This window comes from Aquarana catesbeiana, linkage group LG04, assembly GCF_042186555.1.
Source record: "Aquarana catesbeiana isolate 2022-GZ linkage group LG04, ASM4218655v1, whole genome shotgun sequence".
In the NCBI taxonomy this organism is placed as follows: Eukaryota; Metazoa; Chordata; class Amphibia; order Anura; family Ranidae; genus Aquarana; species Aquarana catesbeiana.
Genome location: NC_133327.1, coordinates 326,991,883 through 327,011,299, shown reverse-complemented (window position 1 = coordinate 327,011,299; position 19,417 = coordinate 326,991,883). Strand labels below are relative to the sequence as shown.

Genomic DNA, 19,417 nt, shown 5'->3' with positions numbered 1-19,417 from the left:
CTACACCCTCTATACCTATGAGATATACTCATGATATGTATGTGCATGTGTATATATGTACATACACTAATGACTGGTATGTTTTATCAATATACTTCCCCCAGATCATACAAAAAATCCTTACAGGAAATCCCTGAAGAAGGAACTGAATTTTTATTCCTATCCGAAACATGTTGGGCTCCTTTATACCACGCATGTGGATGCTTTCCCTTACCAGTATACACATTTGCGTGGTTTAGGTATTTTGTATGCATTGGTCATTACTTTTATAACCATGTTTTGTATATTCTAATAAAGTATTTTTTTCTTTTACTATTTCTGGGCATTCCTCATACCAATTACAATATTTAGTATGTTTCTTTTTCCTTTACCTTGATTTACCCATTGCTTACTCCCTTCCCATTCACCCGTACCATCCCAGGGTTTCCTTCTTTTTATCATTTTTTTTTCAAGGATCTGAGGCACCAGAGAGTCGTGATACCAGTAGCCCCAGAAGAACAGGGTCAAGGCTTCTATTCACACACATTTCTGATAAGAAAACCATCTGGAAACTTCCGTCTTATTCTCAACCTGAAACCACTAAACAAGTCGGTCCTATACAAAAAGTTTTGTATGGACTCAATTTTCACAGTCAGGAACATTCTGACAAAAGAGTGTTTTTGTGGCATCAATCGATCTGCGGGATGCTTAACTTCATGTTCCTGTAGCACCTCAGTCCCAGAGATTCCTGAGGTTTGCGGCGAATATGGGCAAAGAGATTATACATCTTCAGTTCAGGGCCCTTCCCTTCGGCCTATCGTCAGCGTATTTTTACGAAAGTAATGGCAGAAGCGCTTGCCCCTCTTTGACTCCAGGGGATTGCGGTAAGCCCATATCTGGACGATCTCCTCTTTTTTGCCCCATCCAGGGAAAAGTTACAGGGGGGATCTGAACAGAGCCCGCAGTCATTTGGAATCGCTGGGGTGGATAGTGAACGTTCAAAAATCGAATTTCATTCCAGCTCAGCAAGTACTTTTTCTGGGTTACTTGATAAATTTGGTGGAGCAAAAGATTTTTCTCCCAGAAGACAAAAAAAATCAAAGTTCAAAGGGTAATATCGACACTACAAACCAACTGATTTCAGTCTGAAAAGTTATGTCGGCTCTGGGGACATTAACCTCTTCTATGCCAGCCATCCAATGGGCAAGGCTGCATTTCAGGGCTCTCCAGAGGTTCCTTCTGAGACTGTGGAACCACAGGACAGAGAGTTTAGATACGAAGATAAAGATCCCCACCAGAGTCAAACATTCACTTTGGTGGAAAAGTCATGTAGTACTACAAAGAGGTCTTCTTTGGTCTTTTCTGACCGTAAAAGTGGTCACAACAGACGCCAGATGGGTCAGGCCTTAACACCGGGAACATGGTCCCAGGTCGAGGCCGAAAAATCCTCAAATTGGAGAGAGCTAAAAGCGGTCGCCCTAGCATTAGCTTTCTTCTCTCAAAACCTAATAGGTTGCCATGTCCAGATTTTGTCGGACAATGCCACTACCATAGCCTACCTGAACAAACAGGGAGGCACAAGAGGCAGGGCTCTTCACTTACTATCAGTAGAGATTCTGGAGTGGGCAGAAAACCACTTACTATCTCTATCCGCAGTCCATCTCAAAGGCACGTTAAACGAAGTAGCGGATTATCTGAGCCGACAGAACATTCAGGAATCGGAGTGGAGTCTGAACAAGGAGGTGTTTGCATTGATCACCAGAACTTGGGGCCTTCCGCAGGTAGACCTGTTTGCTTCAAGACAAAACACGCAGCTCGCTTCTGCAATTTTTCTCCTTTCAGAGAGACGACATCTCTCAGGGGATAGATGCTCTGGCGCATCCGTGGACTTTTCACCTAGGATATGCTTTTCCTTCATTCCGGTTAATTCCACTAGTGTTGAGAAAAATACTAAAAGAGAGAGCATCAATAATCTTGATTACTCCATATTGGCCAAAGAGAGCTTGGTTTTCCACGGTTCTACAGTTGGCAATCAAACCATGTTGACATCTTCCGCTCAGTCAGGATTTGTTGATTCAGGGGCCAGTGCATCATCCAGATGTAGGCAGGTTAAATCTCACTGCCTGGTATCTGAGGAGCAATTGCTGAGAAGCAAAGGCTTTTTTAGAACAATAACTACGTTGCTTTCCAGTAGGAAAAAGGTAACCAGGGATATTTATGCCAAAGTATGGAAAGACTATGTTTCTTTCTGTCATTCAGAACATAGGGATGTTAAAGACCTAGTTTCAGTGCTGGAGTTTTTGCTAAAAGATGTAGACAAAGATCTTGCGGTCAGCACTCTTAAAGTGCATGTGGCCACTTTGGGAGTTTATCTGGAGATATCCTTATCTTCAGAAACTCTGATCATGAGATTTTTCAAAGCACTTTCCAGGTCAAGACCGGTCCCAGTGAGGCATTTTCCAAATTGGGATCTCTCGGTGGTTCTGCAAGCTCTTGCAAAAGAACCATTTGAGCCTTTACAGGCCATATCTCTAAAGAATTTAACTTTGAAAACTATTTTTCTGGTCGCAATTACTTCAGCAAGAAGGATTAGTGAACTGCACGCCCTATCAGTAGAAGAGCCATTTATGTCTGTTTTTCCAGATAGGGTTGTCCTTAAAGTAGACCCAGGGTTTTTGCCAAAAGTGGCAAGTTTTAGTAACAGGTCTCAGGAGATTATTCTCCCAACCTTTTGTGCTAACCCTTCGGGTAAAAAGGAAGAGCAGTTTCACAACTTGGACGTAAGACGTATCCTTTTACATTATTTGGAAGTAACAGGAGGTTTTAGAGCTTCAGATTCATTATTTGTTCTTTTTTCTGCCACCAAGCATCAAAAGGATCATTGGCTAGATGGCTTAAGACAGCTATTTCTGTAGCCTACCCTCAGATGGGTTTATCTCCCGCGCTGGGAATTAGGGCTCATTCAACGAGGGCCCAGGCCACTACATGGGCAGAAAGAGCTGGTGCCACCCCAGATCAAATTTGTAAGGCGTTGTAACGTTTGTCCGTCATTACAGACTGGATCTCCTGTCAGCAGGGGATCAGGCTTTTGGCAGAAAGGTTCTGCAGGCTGTGGCCCCTCCCTAGGGGGGTAAGTCTCTATTATCCTATCAAGTGCTGTCCTGAAAGACGTTAAGGGAAAATTCAAGTTAGACTTACCGGTAACTTGTTTTTCAAGAGTCTTTCAGGACAGCAGCATCCCGCCCTATTTTATTTTTCTATATACTGTAACTATTCATATCTCGATTATGTGTTCCAGTTTGGGGCCGGAGGTTCTCTACTACTGACAATGTGTGGAAAGGAGCCTCCTTTTAAGTTTGGAAGAGGTGTTTCCTGTTTGCAAGGGGAGGAGTCACTCTCTCAAGTGCTGTCTTGAAAGACTCTTGGAAAACAAGTTACCAGTAAGTCTAACTTGAATTTTTTTTGCTAGAAATTTACTCAGAAGCCCCAAACATTTTACATATATTTTTTTAGCAGACACCCTAGGGAATAAAATGGTGGTCATTGCAACTTTTTATGTCACATGGTATTTGCGCAGTAATTTTTCCAACGCGATTTATTTTGGAAAAAAACATTTTCATGAATAGAAAAAAAAACAACGGTAAAGTTAACCCAATTTTTTTGCATAATGTGACAGATGTTACGCTGAGTAAATGGATACCTCACATGTCATGCTTTAAAATTGCAAACGCTCGTGGAATGGCACCAAACTTCGGTACTTAAAAATCTCCATAGCCAACACTTTAAAAATGTTTTTCAGGTTACATGTTTAGAGTTACAGAGGAGGTCTAGCACTAGAATTATTGCTCTCACTTTAACGTTTGCGGTGATACCTCCACATGTGTGGCTTGAACGTCGTTTACATATGCGAGCACGACCTACGTATGCATTCACTTATGCGTGCGAGGAAGGTGGTGCTTTAATCTATTTTTTTTTTTTTTTATTGCTTATTTAAATTTTTTTATTTTTACACTTTGCCCTTTTAAAAAAAAAAAAAAAAATCTTGATCACTTTTATTCCTATTACAAGGAATGTAAACATCCCTTGTAATAGGTATAGTGCGTGACAGGTCCTCTTTGTGGAGAGATGTTGGTTCTATAAGATCCCATGTCTCTCCATCAGCCTGGAAAGCATCACAGCGCCTGGGCCTCCGAGAGTCATAGAGATTGCCGGGGACCATCTGTCCCTCGGTTTTCTCTATGGCTTCCTCTCAGCGCCGGTGGATTCCTCCTCCCTCCGGAGGGTGTGGGGGGGGACGTCCCGTCCTGTCCCATCCCCTCCTATTGCCGGTAAGAACGATTAAGTGACTGAGCAGCCTTTATAATTGTTCTTATGGTGTAGAGAATCACCGGCTGAAAAAAAATGATATCTGGATGATGCCTGCAGCTGCAAGCATCATTCAGATATCGCCACTGAAAGCTGAGGACATCATATGACGTTCGGCGGTATGGAAGTGGTTAAGGTGAACTTTTGTCTTTAACCACTTGAGCCCCGGACCATTATGCTGCCTAAGGACCAGAGGTCTTTTTCCAATTTGGCACTGCGTCGCTTTAACTGCTAATTGCGCGGTCATGCAATGCTGTACCCAAACGAAATTTGCGTCCTTTTCTTCCCACAAATAGAGCTTTCTTTTGATGGTATTTGATCACCTCTGCAGTTTTTATTTTTTGCGCTATAAACGGAAAAAGACCGAAAATTTTGAAAAAAAATGATATTTTCTACTTTTTGTTATAAAAAAAATCCAATAAACTAAATTTTAGTCATACATTTAGGCCAAAATGTATTCGGCCACATGTCTTTGGTAAAAAAAATGTCAATAAGCATATATTTATTGGTTTGCGCAAAAGTTATAGCGTCTACAAACTAGGGTACATTTTCTGTAATTTACACAGCTTTTAGTTTATGACTGCCTATGTCATTTCTTGAGGTGCTAAAATGGCAGGGCAGTACAAACCCCCCCCCCCAAATGACCCCATTTTGGAAAGTAGACACCCCAAGGAAATTGCTGAGAGGCATGTTGAACCCATTTAATATTTATTTTTTTGTCCCAAGTGATTGAATAATGACAAAAAAAAAAAAAATATTTACAAAAAGTTGTCACTAAATGATATATTGCTCACACAGGCCATGGGCCTATGTGGAATTGCACCCCAAAATACATTCAGCTGCTTCTCCTGAGTATGGGGATACCACATGTGTGGGACTTTTTGGGAGCTTAGCCGCGTACGGGGCCCCGAAAACCAAGCACCGCCTTCAGGATTTCTAAGGGTGTAAATTTTTGATTTCACTCTTCACTGCCTATCACAGTTTCGGAGGCCATGGAATGCCCAGGTGGCACAAAACCCCCCAAATGACCCCATTTTGGAAAGTAGACACCCCAAGCTATTTGCTGAGAGGCATGGTGAGTATTTTGCAGCTCTCATTTGTTTTTGAAAATGAAGAAAGACAAGAAAAAAACTTTTTTTTTTTTCTTTTTTCAATTTTCAAAACTTTGTGACAAAAAGTGAGGTCTGCAAAATACTCACTATACCTCTCAGCAAATAGCTTTGGGTGTCTACTTTCCAAAATGGGGTCATTTGGGGGGGTTTTGTGCCACCTGGGCTTTCCATGGCCTCCGAAACTGTGATAGGCAGTGAAGAGTGAAATCAAAAATTCACGCCCTTAGAAAGCCTGAAGGCGGTGCTTGGTTTTCGGGGTCCCGTACACGGCTAGGCTCCCAAAAAGTCTCACGCATGTGGTATCCCCGTACTCAGGAGAAGCAGCAGAATGTATTTTGGGGTGTAATTTCACATATTCCCATGGCATGTTTGAGCAATATATCATTTAGTGACAACTTTGTGCAAAAAAAAAAAAAAAATTTGTCTCTTTCCCGCAACTTGTGTCGCAATATAAAATATTCCATGGACTCGACATGCCTCTCAGCAAATAGCTTGGGGTGTCTACTTTCCAAAATGGGGTCATTTGGGGGGGTTTTGAACTGTTCTGGCATTTTATGCACAACATTTAGAAGCTTATGTCACACATCACCAACTCTTCTAACCACTTGAAGACAAAGCCCTTTCTGACACTCATTGTTTACATGAAAAAGTTATTTTTTTTTGCAAAAAAATTACTTTGAACCCCCAAACATTATATATTTTTTTAAAGCAAATGCCCTACAGATTAAAATGGTGGGTGTTTCATTTTTTTTTTTCACACAGTATTTGCGCAGCGATTTTTCAAACGCATTTTTTTGGGGAAAAAACACACTTTTTTTAAATTTTAATGCACTAAAACACACTATATTGCCCAAATGTTTGATGAAATAAAAAAGATGATCTTAGGCCGCGTACATGGATACCAAACATGACATGCTTTAAAATTGCGCACAAACGTGCAGTGGCAACAAAATAAATGCATTTTTAAAAGCCTTTGAAAGCCTTTACAGGTTACCACTTTAGATTTACAGAGGAGGTCTACTGCAAAAATTACTGCCCTCGATCTGACCTTCGCGGCGATACCTCACATGCATGGTGCAATTGCTGTTTACGTTTGACGACAGACCGCCGTTTGCGTTCGCCTTAGCGCGAGAGCAGGGGGCGACAGGGGTGCTTTTTTTTTTTTTTTTTTTTTTTTTCTTTATTATTTTTTTGCTTTTTTATCTTATTTTTAAACTGTTCCTTTCATTTTTTTTTTTTTTTTTTAATCATTTTTATTGTTATCTTGGGGAATGCAAATATCCCCTATGATAGCAATAGGTAGTGACAGGTACTCTTTTTTGAAAAAATTGGGGTCTATTAGACCCTAGATCTCTCCTCTGCCCTCAAAGCATCTGATGACACCAAGATCGGTGTGATAAAATGCTTCCCCAATTTCCCAATGGCGCTATTTACATCCGGCGAAATCTAAGTCATAAAATGATCGTAGCTTCCGGTTTCTTAGGCCATAGAGATGTTTGGAGCCACTCTGGTCTCTGATCAGCTCTATGGTCAGCTGGCTGAATCACCGGCTGCATTCTCAGATTCCCTGTTCAGACAGGAGAGCCAGAGAAAAACAAGGAAGACGGTGGGGGGGGGGCATTCCCTCCCACGGCTTGTAAAAGCAGTCTAGAGGCTAATTAGCCACTAGGATTGCTTTTACATGAAAGCCGACCGCTGGCTGAAAAGAATGATACCAAGATGATACCTAAACCTGCAGGCATCATTCTGGTATAACCATTCAAAGTCGTGAATGGTGTACCTGAAGACAAAAAAATGGTTAACAATAAAGCACAGTAAACGGTAAAGTATAAAAAATTGCATACCTGAAAAGCAAACATGATAAAACATAATAACAATAAAACATTGCAGAATAGAATACAGTAAAAAAGAGCAGAACAAGAGAGAGAGAATAGAGAGAGAGAGAACAATAAAACGACAACTATTTTTTTTTTTTATTTTATATATATTTTTTTTTTTTTTTTGCACTTTTTTTGTAACTGTAACTTTTATAACGGTAACCGGTTCTAGGTTCGGGTCTCTCAAAATGCGATGGCATCTTGGGAGACCCTGTGAAAGTGTGCCTAGTCTGTGCAATGCTGTACCCTACGCTAATACTCAACTAGTGTATGGTAGCGTTCAAAACATTCACCAATGCAAAGACCAGGATTGTCAGGACAGGAGGGACAATAATAGCGGGTGTCACGCCTATATCCGCGCTTGCTGCAGACACGACATCTTTTTTGGGGGTTCGTTGGGTAGGGGTACTCGGGAGGACATAAAGAAAATGCCTCTCATGCAGCCGACTGCATTTGGTTGGGGATGTGAATGGGGGAAGTACGGGCGCTGCAGAAGCGGTGGGTTCCCAATTAGGATTGGCGAATGCAGCAGGAAGGGCACTATGGGCACGACGGGCCTGTGTTTGTCTTCTTGGTGGCAGCGGGACACTACTTGTGCTTGCCACCTCACCAGCTTGAACTGCACTTATGGGACTTGCCACGTTACCAAGTGTTACTGCAGTGCTGGTTTGACTACGACCGGGGTGTACTAGGCCGCTGGCGCTTGCCAGTTCAATAAAAAGCTACCAAAAAAACTGTTAGCGATCGCAGGGATCAGGCCTGACTCTGCGAACGCTGCAGTTATGCGTTAAGTGTTTTGTAAGTGACAGTGATCGATCGATACTGCACTTGGGTGGGCTGGGCTGGGCGGAGGGGCAAAATGCAGGTGCTAGCAGGTATCTGGGCTGATCCCGCTAACACTGCGTTTTTGGGAACCCTAAACTGCTGGGGACGCTAGTATAGATCTGATCAGATATTGATCCGTTCAGATACTATACCACTAAGGGAGGTGTACGGTGCGTGCGTGGGTGTTAGCGGTACTGGCGCTAATCTGACGCTGCTTGGGGCTGGTGCTTGCCAGTTCACCAAAATACTACCAAAAAAACTGTTAGCGATCGCAGGGATCAGGCCTGACTCTGCGAACGCTGCAGTTATGCGTTTAGTGTTTTGTAAGTGTCAGTGATCGATCGATACTGCACTTGGGTGGGCTGGGCTGGGCCGGGCAGAGGGGCAAAACGCAGGTGCTAGCAGGTATCTGGGCTGATCCCGCTAACACTGCGTTTTTGGGAACCCTAAACTGCTGGGGACGCTAGTATAGATCTGATCGGATCAGATATTGATCCGATCAGATACTATACCACTAAGGGAGCTGTACGGTGCGTGCGTGGGTGTTAGCGCTACTGGCGCTAACCTGACGCTGCCTGGGGCTGGTGCTTGCCAGTTCACCAAAATGCTACCAAAAAAACTGTTGGCGATCGCAGGGATCAGGCCTGACTCTGCGAACGCTGCAGTTATGCGTTTAGTGTTTTGTAAGTGACAGTGATCGATCGATACTGCACTTGGGCTGGGCCAGGCGGAGGGGCAAAACGCAGGTGCTAGCAGGTATCTGGGCTGATCCCGCTAACACTGTGTTTTTGGGAACCCTAAACTGCTGGGGACGCTAGTATAGATCTGATCGGATCAGATATTGATCCGTACAGATACTATACCACTAAGGGAGGCGTATGCTGCGTGCGTGGGTGTTAGCGGTACTGGCGCTAATCTGACGCTGCCTGGGGCGACGCATATCACCGCCGGGCGATCAGGGGGCTAAACCTTTATTCGGTAATAAACGGCGGGTGCCCTGACACTATAAAAAATAAACAAACTAACCAGCGTCACCCGTAACAGTTATACGGTGATCAGTGGTGAAAGGGTTAACTAGGGGGCAATCAAGGGGTTAAAACATTTATTCAGTAGTATATGGGGGTCCCTGTCGCTATAAAACGCTGACGGCGAACCTAAATATTTACCTCACTAACTAGCGTCACCAGCGACACTAATACAGCGATCAGAAAAATGATCGCTTAGTGACACTGGTGACAGGGGGTGATCAAGGGGTTAAAACTTTATTAGGGGGGTATCCTAGACCTACAGGGGGGTAATACTAACTGTCCCAACACTGTAACTGTCACAAACTGACACCAATGCAGTAATCAGAAAAAAAAAAAAAAAAAAACTGCTGGTGTCAGTTTGTGACAGGGGGGGGGGGGGATCGGGGTGTTTTGTGTGCCTGGCATGTTCTACTGTGTGTGTGTGTGTGTGTGTTGTGCACTCACATACCTGTCTTCTCTCCTCGGGCCGGAACGGAAATTACCGAGCCGAGGAGAGATGACATAATTTCCTTTGCTGCTGTTTAGCATACAGCAGCAAAGGAATGTTCTCATTGGCCGGCGGCGATCGCGAGGGGGGGGCCACGAACGGATGGCCTCCCCCTCATCTCCGATCGCCGTGGGAGAAAAGACGACCGCCTCAGGCACCGGGGGGGGGGGGTCCGATCGGACCCCCCACCCGCGGAAGGCAAATCACGTATATGTACGTGATTTTGCCTGTCCGTGCCACCTTGCCGAGGTTGCTTGCTTGTGAGGCGGTCGTCAAGTGGTTAAAGGATCTGTTAACTGACCCAATGCAAAGTTACCTTTTACTAAGCCCCCTTCACTAAAGATGAAGTTGTCCTTTAACATTTTATAAACATTGTTTTTTGAATAGTTAATAATCACCATGTGGGAAACCACATTTTCCCCCTGCATTGTAGTCTCTAATTACATAGAAATTTCACTGCAACTCTGGGGGCTTTGTGGTCGCTTGCTTGGGGTTTAGGTCACATTAGTGAACTTGGGAGCTGTATCTTTTTTTGTTCCTGGACATATATTTTTAAAGTGGATGTAAACCCGAAAAACTTTTTTTTTTTTTTTTTTTTTTTTTTTTTTTTTTTTTATATATATATATCATACTGTAGAGTATAAGATTTCCTATCATTTGAGCCCAGTCTTGCCACACAAAGTTAATCCAGCTCTGAGCAATCCTCTTTTATTGTTCAGTGAGACAATTCTTGACAAACTGAGAAAAACTTTGTCAAATCCTCCCCCTTGCTGTGAGTGACAGGTGATTTACATATCTTATGCACTAGCCTAAGAGACATGCAGTATTTTTTAATTCCCTCCCCCACTCCTTTCTTCAGCAGCTCTGCAAGGATTGGCTGCTCCACACCTCAGCATGATTTGGCATGCTGAAGTCATGTGGTTACTTTCCTGTCTTTTCACTGGATGTTAGAGATCATAGCAGAAGTTCAGTTTAAGAAATACACAGGAGAAAATGCATATTGACAAGGGGAGTGTAGAGGTGGGCGGGGAGTCTACTGACATCATGACTCCACCCACCGAGCTCCAAACAATAGACCCACCCACAGAATATGCAGTTTTTCGGGTCTCATAACAGACAGAGGGGAGACATTTGACAGGTAAAGATACATGCAGGAGGCATGTATATACTTATAGATAACCCCTATGGCAGTAGTTTAGAAAGGATGACATTGCTCTTACATCCACTTTAAGGTTTAATAATACAGACATGTGGCCTATTCCTTTATTTGGAGTGTAAATTATAAAGATAGGCCTGAGATGGGAATGTTTCATCAAAAATTTGTGGAAGGTGGAGAAGCCAGGTGGTGACCGGTCAGTTGCTTCGTAGTACAGATTCTGTTGTGAGTTCTCTGACTTGTTTCCATCATATCTTGTATACTGCATTTCTCAGAATTGGAGTATTATTCATTCTATTGTCATCAAAGTATTTTAGAAAATTGCTAGAATATAGTAATTTGGTGCTACATTTTTTTTTTTTTTTTTTTTTTTTGTCAGGAGTCAATATGTTACTTTTTTTAATTATTAGATATGTCTACTGTGGATGAACTAATGCAGCCTTTTAGAGGAGAACAGGGCTTTGATGCAAAGTCTTTAAGGTAACGTGCATTTACATACTGTTAGAAATAAAAATGTGCTAATTTTCCTGTATAGAAATGTTATTTCATTTTTCTTTAAGTGTGAACACAGAGCATGGATCAGTGGAAAAATATGCCAAGGGCATATTGAAAGAGAAGAAATCCATAGATTTGGAGTGGATCAGTGGAAAAGCAGAGAATTTTCCAGTGCCTGAATTTGAACTACAACATGATAGTAATAAGACTGTGATTCAGGATAATAACAGTCAATATCAGCTTGTGGCCTCCAAAGAACCAAGTCGATCTCAACTTTTTGCTATGCGCCAAGGAGAAGGACGCGGTAATGTAAGATTGCTTTACCTGATTACTAGTTTTCATTCAGTGGGGTGGGTGGAATTTACTGTGCTAAAACAGGTGTTATGTCTGCTTACTTTCTGTTTCACTAGTAGTGAGATCGGCCAAATTCTTACACCATAATGGTGCCCCTGCTATATTGCACACAGTTTGTAGTAAATTAAGCTAACACTTATTTTTCTTGCTAGAAGGAAATCTGGTAAATTCAGGCTATTTTTGGGTGCAGTAATTTCACTCTGCATTGGCGTTAATTCATTTACATGGTATTAAATCTTAAGTGTATAGTACAGGACACAGGACTTGTATTCATAGATCATGGGTTATATGCAGGATACTTTCATTTGGTTGGACACTGGCAAAAACTTGCTAGGACCGCCCCTAGTAAGCACTCATATGATCCTACGCATTCCATGGGACATATTTTTGTTTTGTGTCCATAGGTAATTGACTTATTTTTATCTGAAGAAGTTTTTAATTTTTAAACAATTTAAGTTTTTTTTTTCTGACAATTCTATCAAGATTTGACTTTCTGTCTTGGGCTATTTAGGATTTTCAAACTCTGTACCTTTCAGTTTTAACTTGGGGACTGTACCCAGACCCCACTGGGTGGAGCCAGCCTTGAATATTTGCTTTGGACATGGGCTCTCCTGCATGGTCTATTTTTATGGTTTCCAGTCCCTGGAGACCCCGTCAGAGGTATGCCCACCATGACAGGTGGGGCCTGGACCCTAAGTAGGCTCAGCATCATGGATAAGGTAAGTCGGTTTTTCTGTATGTTGGCATGGGTTTCTGGTTTTTAGTGAGACAACCCTCAGTGTTTAGTACACTTTGCGTTTTTTTTTTTTTTTTTAAGGCAGAGGAATATAGATTTATGCCCCGTACACACGGTCGGATTTTCCAATGGAAAATGTCCGATCGGAGCGTGTTGTCGGACATTCCGACCGTGTGTGGGCTCCATCGGACATTTTCCATCGGATTTTCCGACACACAAAGTTTGAGAGCAGGCTATAAAATTTTCCGACAACAAAATCCAATCGCGTCAATTCCGACCGTGTGTACACAAATCCGACGGACAAAGTGCCACGCATGCTCAGAATAAATAAAGAGATGAAAGCTATTGGCCACTGCCCCGTTTATAGTCCCGATGTACGTGTTTTACGTCACCGTGTTTAGAACGATCGGGTTTTCCGACAACTTTGTGTGACCGTGTGTATGCAAGACAAGTTTGAGCCAACATCCGTCGGAAAAAATCCTAGGATTTTGTTGTCGGAATGTCCGAACAAAGTCCGACCGTGTGTACGGGGCATTCGTCTCTTTATTGTGGTACCCCCTGCCATTTTGTCTCTTAAAACTTCTTGATTCCAGCCTGCCTTATCTGCCAAAAACACACACAGCACATTGCTTTAATTCTAATGAATGCAGCCACAGCAATATGGCCACAGCAACATGGTCAGTGCCTGGTTTATAGCAGATATGTAGTATTCCAGACACACAAAACTCCATTCACTGTCCTAAAACACGTCATAATATGACGCCACTTTCTTCATCTGACTAGCTCCCTCTCAGTCTCGCACCATGCGGCCTGTCTGACAATCGCAGATTTTTTTCTGCCACTCTCTGAATTCTTTGGCAAACTTTTGACGCTTCTAAAAATGTGGTTTCCAGAAGCAGGAAATGCTACACTTCCACTATTTCCCCTGACCCTGTTTTAGGAATTAGAGGTGAAACCTCCTAACTTACTTCTGACAGACCCAAACAGGACAGGTGCTTTTGGAGGGGAATAGTGGCTAGCCTTCTACTTACTGATTATGGCCTATGGAGAAGAGTGGGAATTTTCTCTTTCTCCCGTTCAGAGCATTCAAAAGAGCTCAGTTCAGCCTCTGATCTTATGGACAGAGCAGATCAATCTGTGATGATGGACAACAACGTGATGACCGCTGAGAGCGAGGCTTAGATTAATTCTCTGAATAAAGACAATAAGGCTTCCCTTCCGGAGTAGGAGGTATAATATTCATCTTGTACAGATTAAAGGTCAGAGGAAATATGATGGCCCTCCTGCAGATTGGGTTGGAGAAGCTCCTCCACTTGGGACAGAAATATTTATCGGCAATCTCCCTCAAGAAATCTATAAAGATAAAATAATTTCCCTTTTTCAGACTGCTGGAACATTCTATGAGTTTTTTATGATGACTTGTCTAGTGGACAAATTACACAAGTGAAAGCCAAACACCTGAACACAGCATGTGTCATGTACTTTGTATATCCAGACCTGTGGGCTTGTTTCTGGTCTGTCTCGGGTGGGCTGCCTGACTAATCAAAGCATTGTCTGGGTGCCTGGCTGTTGATTAGCTTACTACTAATTAGATTACTGTTAGCTGTTATTTGTATTGCTGTTTAAAGTTTGCATTATCATGCTAATATCCCCAAGAGGGCACTGTCCTCCTGGGGGGTATATAACATGGTGTGGGCACATTTCTGCCAGTAATAGGCTGTATCATGCCCCTCCAGCCTGTGTCTTAGAATAGGAGGGAGGTGAAGCCTTCATCAATCTACTTGTCAGTCAGAAGTGTCTTTGAGTTAGCAACTCTCTCTGGGTCTTCTGTTCATACCTTTTCCATGTCCCACCCAGTTGACGTTCAGTCCTCATCGGATGCAGCTTTTAGCTACAAGGTTCTTGCAGCAGCACTCTGAGTTGAATCTGTTAATCCTCGTTATCGTTGGGCCTGTTGGCACAGTTCTGTTTACCCTGTTGTTTCCCATCCTACTTTTGCTTGGGAGCATCACAGGGTCTATGAATATCAAACCTGTGTCCTGCACTGTATGATTAAGATAAAAGGAATTTTGACTTACCTGTGAAATCCATATCGTGGAGTACAGTACAAGACCTAGGCCACCCTCCCCTTTGTTCCTGTGTTACCACCAGGGGGCGTGTCCTCAAAAGCTTTGCCAATGTTCAGTCATCTGTTTGAACCAGCCCAAAACCCAGGGTCTATAAATGTCATGCCTTTGTACTGTACTACACCCCAAGATATGGGATTTGCAGTTGAGTCAAAATTCTTTTTTTTTTTTTTTTTTTTTTCAGAAAAACTTTTTAGCATTAATTTGACTCTTTATTAATAATGAAGTATTTTGTAGGTTGTAAAGTACGGAAAATATTCTATTACAAGTAAAGCAACTTCAGGTCAGCTTCAAAGCAAGCACTCAAGCAAGATAGTCAAGAATCCATCGCCTGTTTTGAAGAAAGGGCAGAACGCCCAGTATAGTTATGTGAAGAGCTCTGGTTATGGAAAGACAAGCACTCCAACAAAATCATTCACTACTGCCGACCCCCTCCAGTCAAACTCGTACCTGTGGCAGAAAAAAGAAACATCTCCTACTGTTAAGCAGCAAAAAGGTATTGTTAGGTTGTAATTTTTGCTGTTATTTCAAAGTACTCTTCTTCCCTCTTCCCCCCCCCCCCCCAATGTTGTAATAAGTAAAGCTTATGTAAAGAATTAGTCTCTATGCCAAGCATGTATTGCTGTCTGATATTTACACTTCTGTTTGTACTGCTGAAGTGGAATTCCTACTGTTTAGAGGTGATATAGAAGCAAAATGGGAAACTTTCCAATGGGGGACAAATGATCTGGTGACAAGTCTAAGATGACACCATCACTTCCTGTTGTGTCTCCAAGACAGGAGGTGAAGGGAAATCTCCCAGTAGGACACAGACAGAAAAAAAAATACATGTTTTAACCCCTTCCCTAGGCAATTATTAATTTTTTTAATTTTATTTTTAACAAAAGTGAACTTTGCCATTAATTAAAAAAAAAAAAAATACTTGTAAACATTAATTGCATCTAAACTGGCCATAAAACATAGCCTTGTGGTAGTTTAAAAAAAGCTACCACCCTTTCAGTGGGAAAAAAAATGTTCTTATGGTATCCCCTCTGTCTCTCTGTTATTTACTTGTGGAAGAATTATAATAATTTGGAGCTCTGCAATGGCACTCCTGCACTTCGGTAAACCCTCTCTTCTCCTCTCTCTCCTCTATCCTTTCTTCTCTCCTTTTATTAACCACTTCAGCCCCTGAAAATTTTCCTGCTTAATGACCGGGCTGTTTTTTGCAATACGGAACTGTTGCTTTAACTGACAATTGCGCGGTCGTGCTACATTGTACCCAAACAAAATTGACGTCCTTTTTTTCCCACAAATAGAGCTTTCTTGTGGTGGTATTTGATCACCTCTGTGGTTTTTATTGTTTGCGCTATAAACAAAAAAAAGCGACAATTTTGGGAAAAAAAAAAACATTTTTTACTTTTTGCTATAATAAATGTCCCCAAAAATGGTTTTAAAAAACTAATTTCTTCATCAGTTTAGGCCAATATGTATTATTCTACATATTTATGGTAAAAAAAAAAAAATCGAATAAGCATATATTGATTGGTTTGCACAAAAGTTATAGCGTCTACAAAATAGGGGATAGATTTATGGCATTTTTATTATTTTTTCAATTAATTTTTTTACTAGTAATGGCGATGATCTGTGATTTTTAGTTTTACTGCGACATTGCGGCGGACAGATCGTACACTTGACACCTTTTTGGGACCATTGAAATTTATACAGCGATCAGTGTTATAATTGCAGTTTAAATGTCACTGGCAGGGAATGGGTTAACACTAGGGAGCGATCAAGGGGTTAAATGTGTTCCCTAGGTGTGTTTCTAACTGTGATGGGACTGACTAGAGGAAGAGCCAGAACTTTGTCCCATGCCCGAGATCGCGGGTGGCCGGCGATCGCGCCTGCCGGCCACGCGCATCAGGTTCCCTGTCGTGCAGCGGGCGCGTGCACACCTGCTATGGCTCTTAAAGGAGCCGCCGTTCTTATACGGCGTTTCACGGGAATGTGCCACTTTGCCGACGTGAGCCGGTCAGCAAGTTGTTAAGCGCTACACAAAAGTATTTGTTTAGAGAGTTCTCAAATCCCACTGTACAGTAATTGTTGATAATTTTTTCCACTTTTTTTAATGTCCTAGGAATATTGTCTGCTACAAGAACAATAAGGTTTGCAGAAGACGTTAGTTTTCCAGAAGACACAAGGGTAAGTACACAGCTGCAAAACCAGAGTGGTCAAAGGCATGTTGACTTTCAAAGGGTAAATCTGCACACAGACCAATAGATGAGACTCCAAGGCAATTAGCTAAATTCATAGTTGAACTACATCTATTTTTTTTTACCTAGCAAAGGATTGCTAATACTGTTCATCCAGTCTTGTACAGTTCAGGGAGATATGTCCAAGGAGACTGGGCGGAAAGGGGGCAAGGCAAGTGTCATCTTTTTCGCCTAGATGAGTAATGATAAAGCGGTTACACTCCCTGTAAAAAAAAAAAAAAAAAAAAAATTCAAGTGTTATGCCCCATACACACGAGCGGAAATTCTGCCAGCAAAAGTCCGATGTGAGCTTTTGGTCGGATATTCCGACCGTGTGTATGCTCCATCTGACTTTTGCTGGCGGAATTTGCGCCAGCAAAAGATTGAGAGCAGGTTCTCTATTTTTCTGTCGGAAAAAGTTCCTACCAGAAATTCCGTTCGTCTATATGCAATTCTGACGCGCAAAAAAACACGCATGCTCTGAAACAATTCAACCCATGCTCGGAAGCATTGAACTTCATTTTCTTGGCTCGTTGTAGTGTTGTACTTCACCGCGTTCTTGGCGGTCAAAAGTTCAGAGAACTTTTGTGTGACCATGTGTATGCAAGCCAAGCTTGAGTGGAATTCCGTCGGAAAAACCATCCAAGATTTTTCCGACAGAAATTCCGCTCGTGTGTACGGGACATTAGGGGCAGGGGTGCGGAGGAGCATAGCCAGCAATTTTAAGTAAAGGTCCACTTTAAAGTGGTTGTAAATCTCTGAAATTACCAAAGTATACCCTTCCTAAGTATACCCTAGTGTGCTTTCCTCCATCTATAGCACTTAGGGTGATTTCTGTCTGCACTCTCCTTTCTCTATCTGCATCAGTCACTTCTGAAAGTTTTCTCGACAACAGGCAATTCCACCCTGTCCCAGCAGGTGATTGACAGCCTCAACTGTGCATTTTTGCCTATGAGACTTTGTAGCGGAGGGGTGGGGGTGTCCATTCTCTCCACTCAGGTCTCAGATTACACTCCACTCCCCTCCCCGCCCTATGCTGTGCATTGTGTGACATCAGATTCCGCTCCCCCTTCTGGAGCCAAGAAACGCTGTCTAAATTCTAAACTTTGAAGCGCTTTAGATAAACAAGGTACAGCTTATGTAGGGCAATTTGTTTCATCTCTGTGTATCACCTGAGGCTAGTCACTTCACTAGGTATAGGGTAAGGGTTTACAACCACTTTCATGCAGTTTATTCACCTAAAAATACTTTGGATATGACAAACACATTTTACACGCTTGCTCTTCCATGGTTTTGTTGTATTAAAATAAAGAAATAAATTGCCCACTTTAGGGAGCTTTTAGTGGCTCAGTGTATTATACTATGTTTCTGTTTAATTGATATCTGCCGCACGCAGAGTGCATTTTTTTTTCTGTAGAGTCAGGCAACAACATTGTGATAAAGCTGATCATTTAATGAGCAAATGCGTACAGCTCCCTGTACATATAAATGAAAACTTATATATACAGTAGTATCAGGTTTTTGAAATCTGTGTTCTTTAACGCATTGAGGACCAGTTGACGCTATACTGCCTTGTAGCCTGCTGCAACCTACTACTCAAAACTATTCATTTTGAATGTGCCCCAATGCAGGAGTAATCCTACCTGCTGTATTTTCTTCACCATGATACTCTATAATGCTCAGGCAGGTTGTGTATGTGTTCTAGGGTGCCTTTCAAATTGTGTGGCAACAAACATACACAACCCATTGCAATTGCGTTAAACATATGCAATGCGTTAAACCATGCCATACATTGTATGTGTAAATCTGTCCGACAATTAAATTAAAGTATTTACATCAAAGTAAATCTTTAGATTTATAAAACTAACACATTTCCTTTGATATAATGAAGTGGTGCAAAAGTGGAACAGTTATCCGATCTCTTATTGCGTTATGCTAGAAAAAAAAGATTGTATCTGATTGGTAGTTATGTAGCTCCACTTCTGCTGAAATGTTTCTTAAAATTGCCCATTGTTCTATATCTGCACTTTGTACACAATATATACACAGTTTTATTATCCTGCTTGTTAAAGTTCCTGCAGGATAACAATATTGATCTGATGTGACACTCATGTACACTCTTTTTCTAAAAATAAAATAAAAAAATTGCTTTACATAAGGGTCTATTAAAGAAATTGCTTTACATAAGGGTCTATTTTTATAATTGATGAGAGTCATACATTGGCAGTATTTCTTTATATTTACCGACATGCATTGTGGTAATTATGTACATGAGGCTTTAAGTTCCACACACAATGCAAAACAAGTGCTTTACCATTAGTTGTATGTAAATGATCTCTAACCACATACACATACAGCTATTAATTGCATTGTAGTGTCAGTCAGAGCAAAGTTACAATGCATACACAAGTTAAAGCGGAATGCCACACAATTTTGGAAGTTCACCTTAATAGCTTCCTATCATTACAGACATTGTCAAATGGAATTTTTATTTTTTTTTCCCTAAGGGATACCTGTCTAGCCTTTATTTCTGTGGCATTTCCTGTCTCAGCCACCCGTGGATATCGTCGTCATAACCGGCGGCGCACTGTCTGCTGGGAGCTATGGATCATTATTCCCAGGAGTCAGTGTGTCTAGCCGCCGCTA

At 41.9% G+C, this 19,417-nt stretch overlaps 1 protein-coding gene across 1 annotated transcript in view; it reads left to right on the top strand.

The window, feature by feature from the left end:
• Nucleotides 1-19,417, top strand: part of CEP162 (centrosomal protein 162) — a 205,699-nt gene that overhangs the window by 142,237 nt on the left and 44,045 nt on the right. The window contains exons 11-14 of the mRNA XM_073626889.1: nt 11,240-11,309; nt 11,390-11,633; nt 14,778-15,036; nt 16,657-16,721. Of these exons, the coding sequence (XP_073482990.1) occupies nt 11,240-11,309; nt 11,390-11,633; nt 14,778-15,036; nt 16,657-16,721 (638 nt within the window). The remainder of the gene's footprint in view (nt 1-11,239; nt 11,310-11,389; nt 11,634-14,777; nt 15,037-16,656; nt 16,722-19,417) is intronic.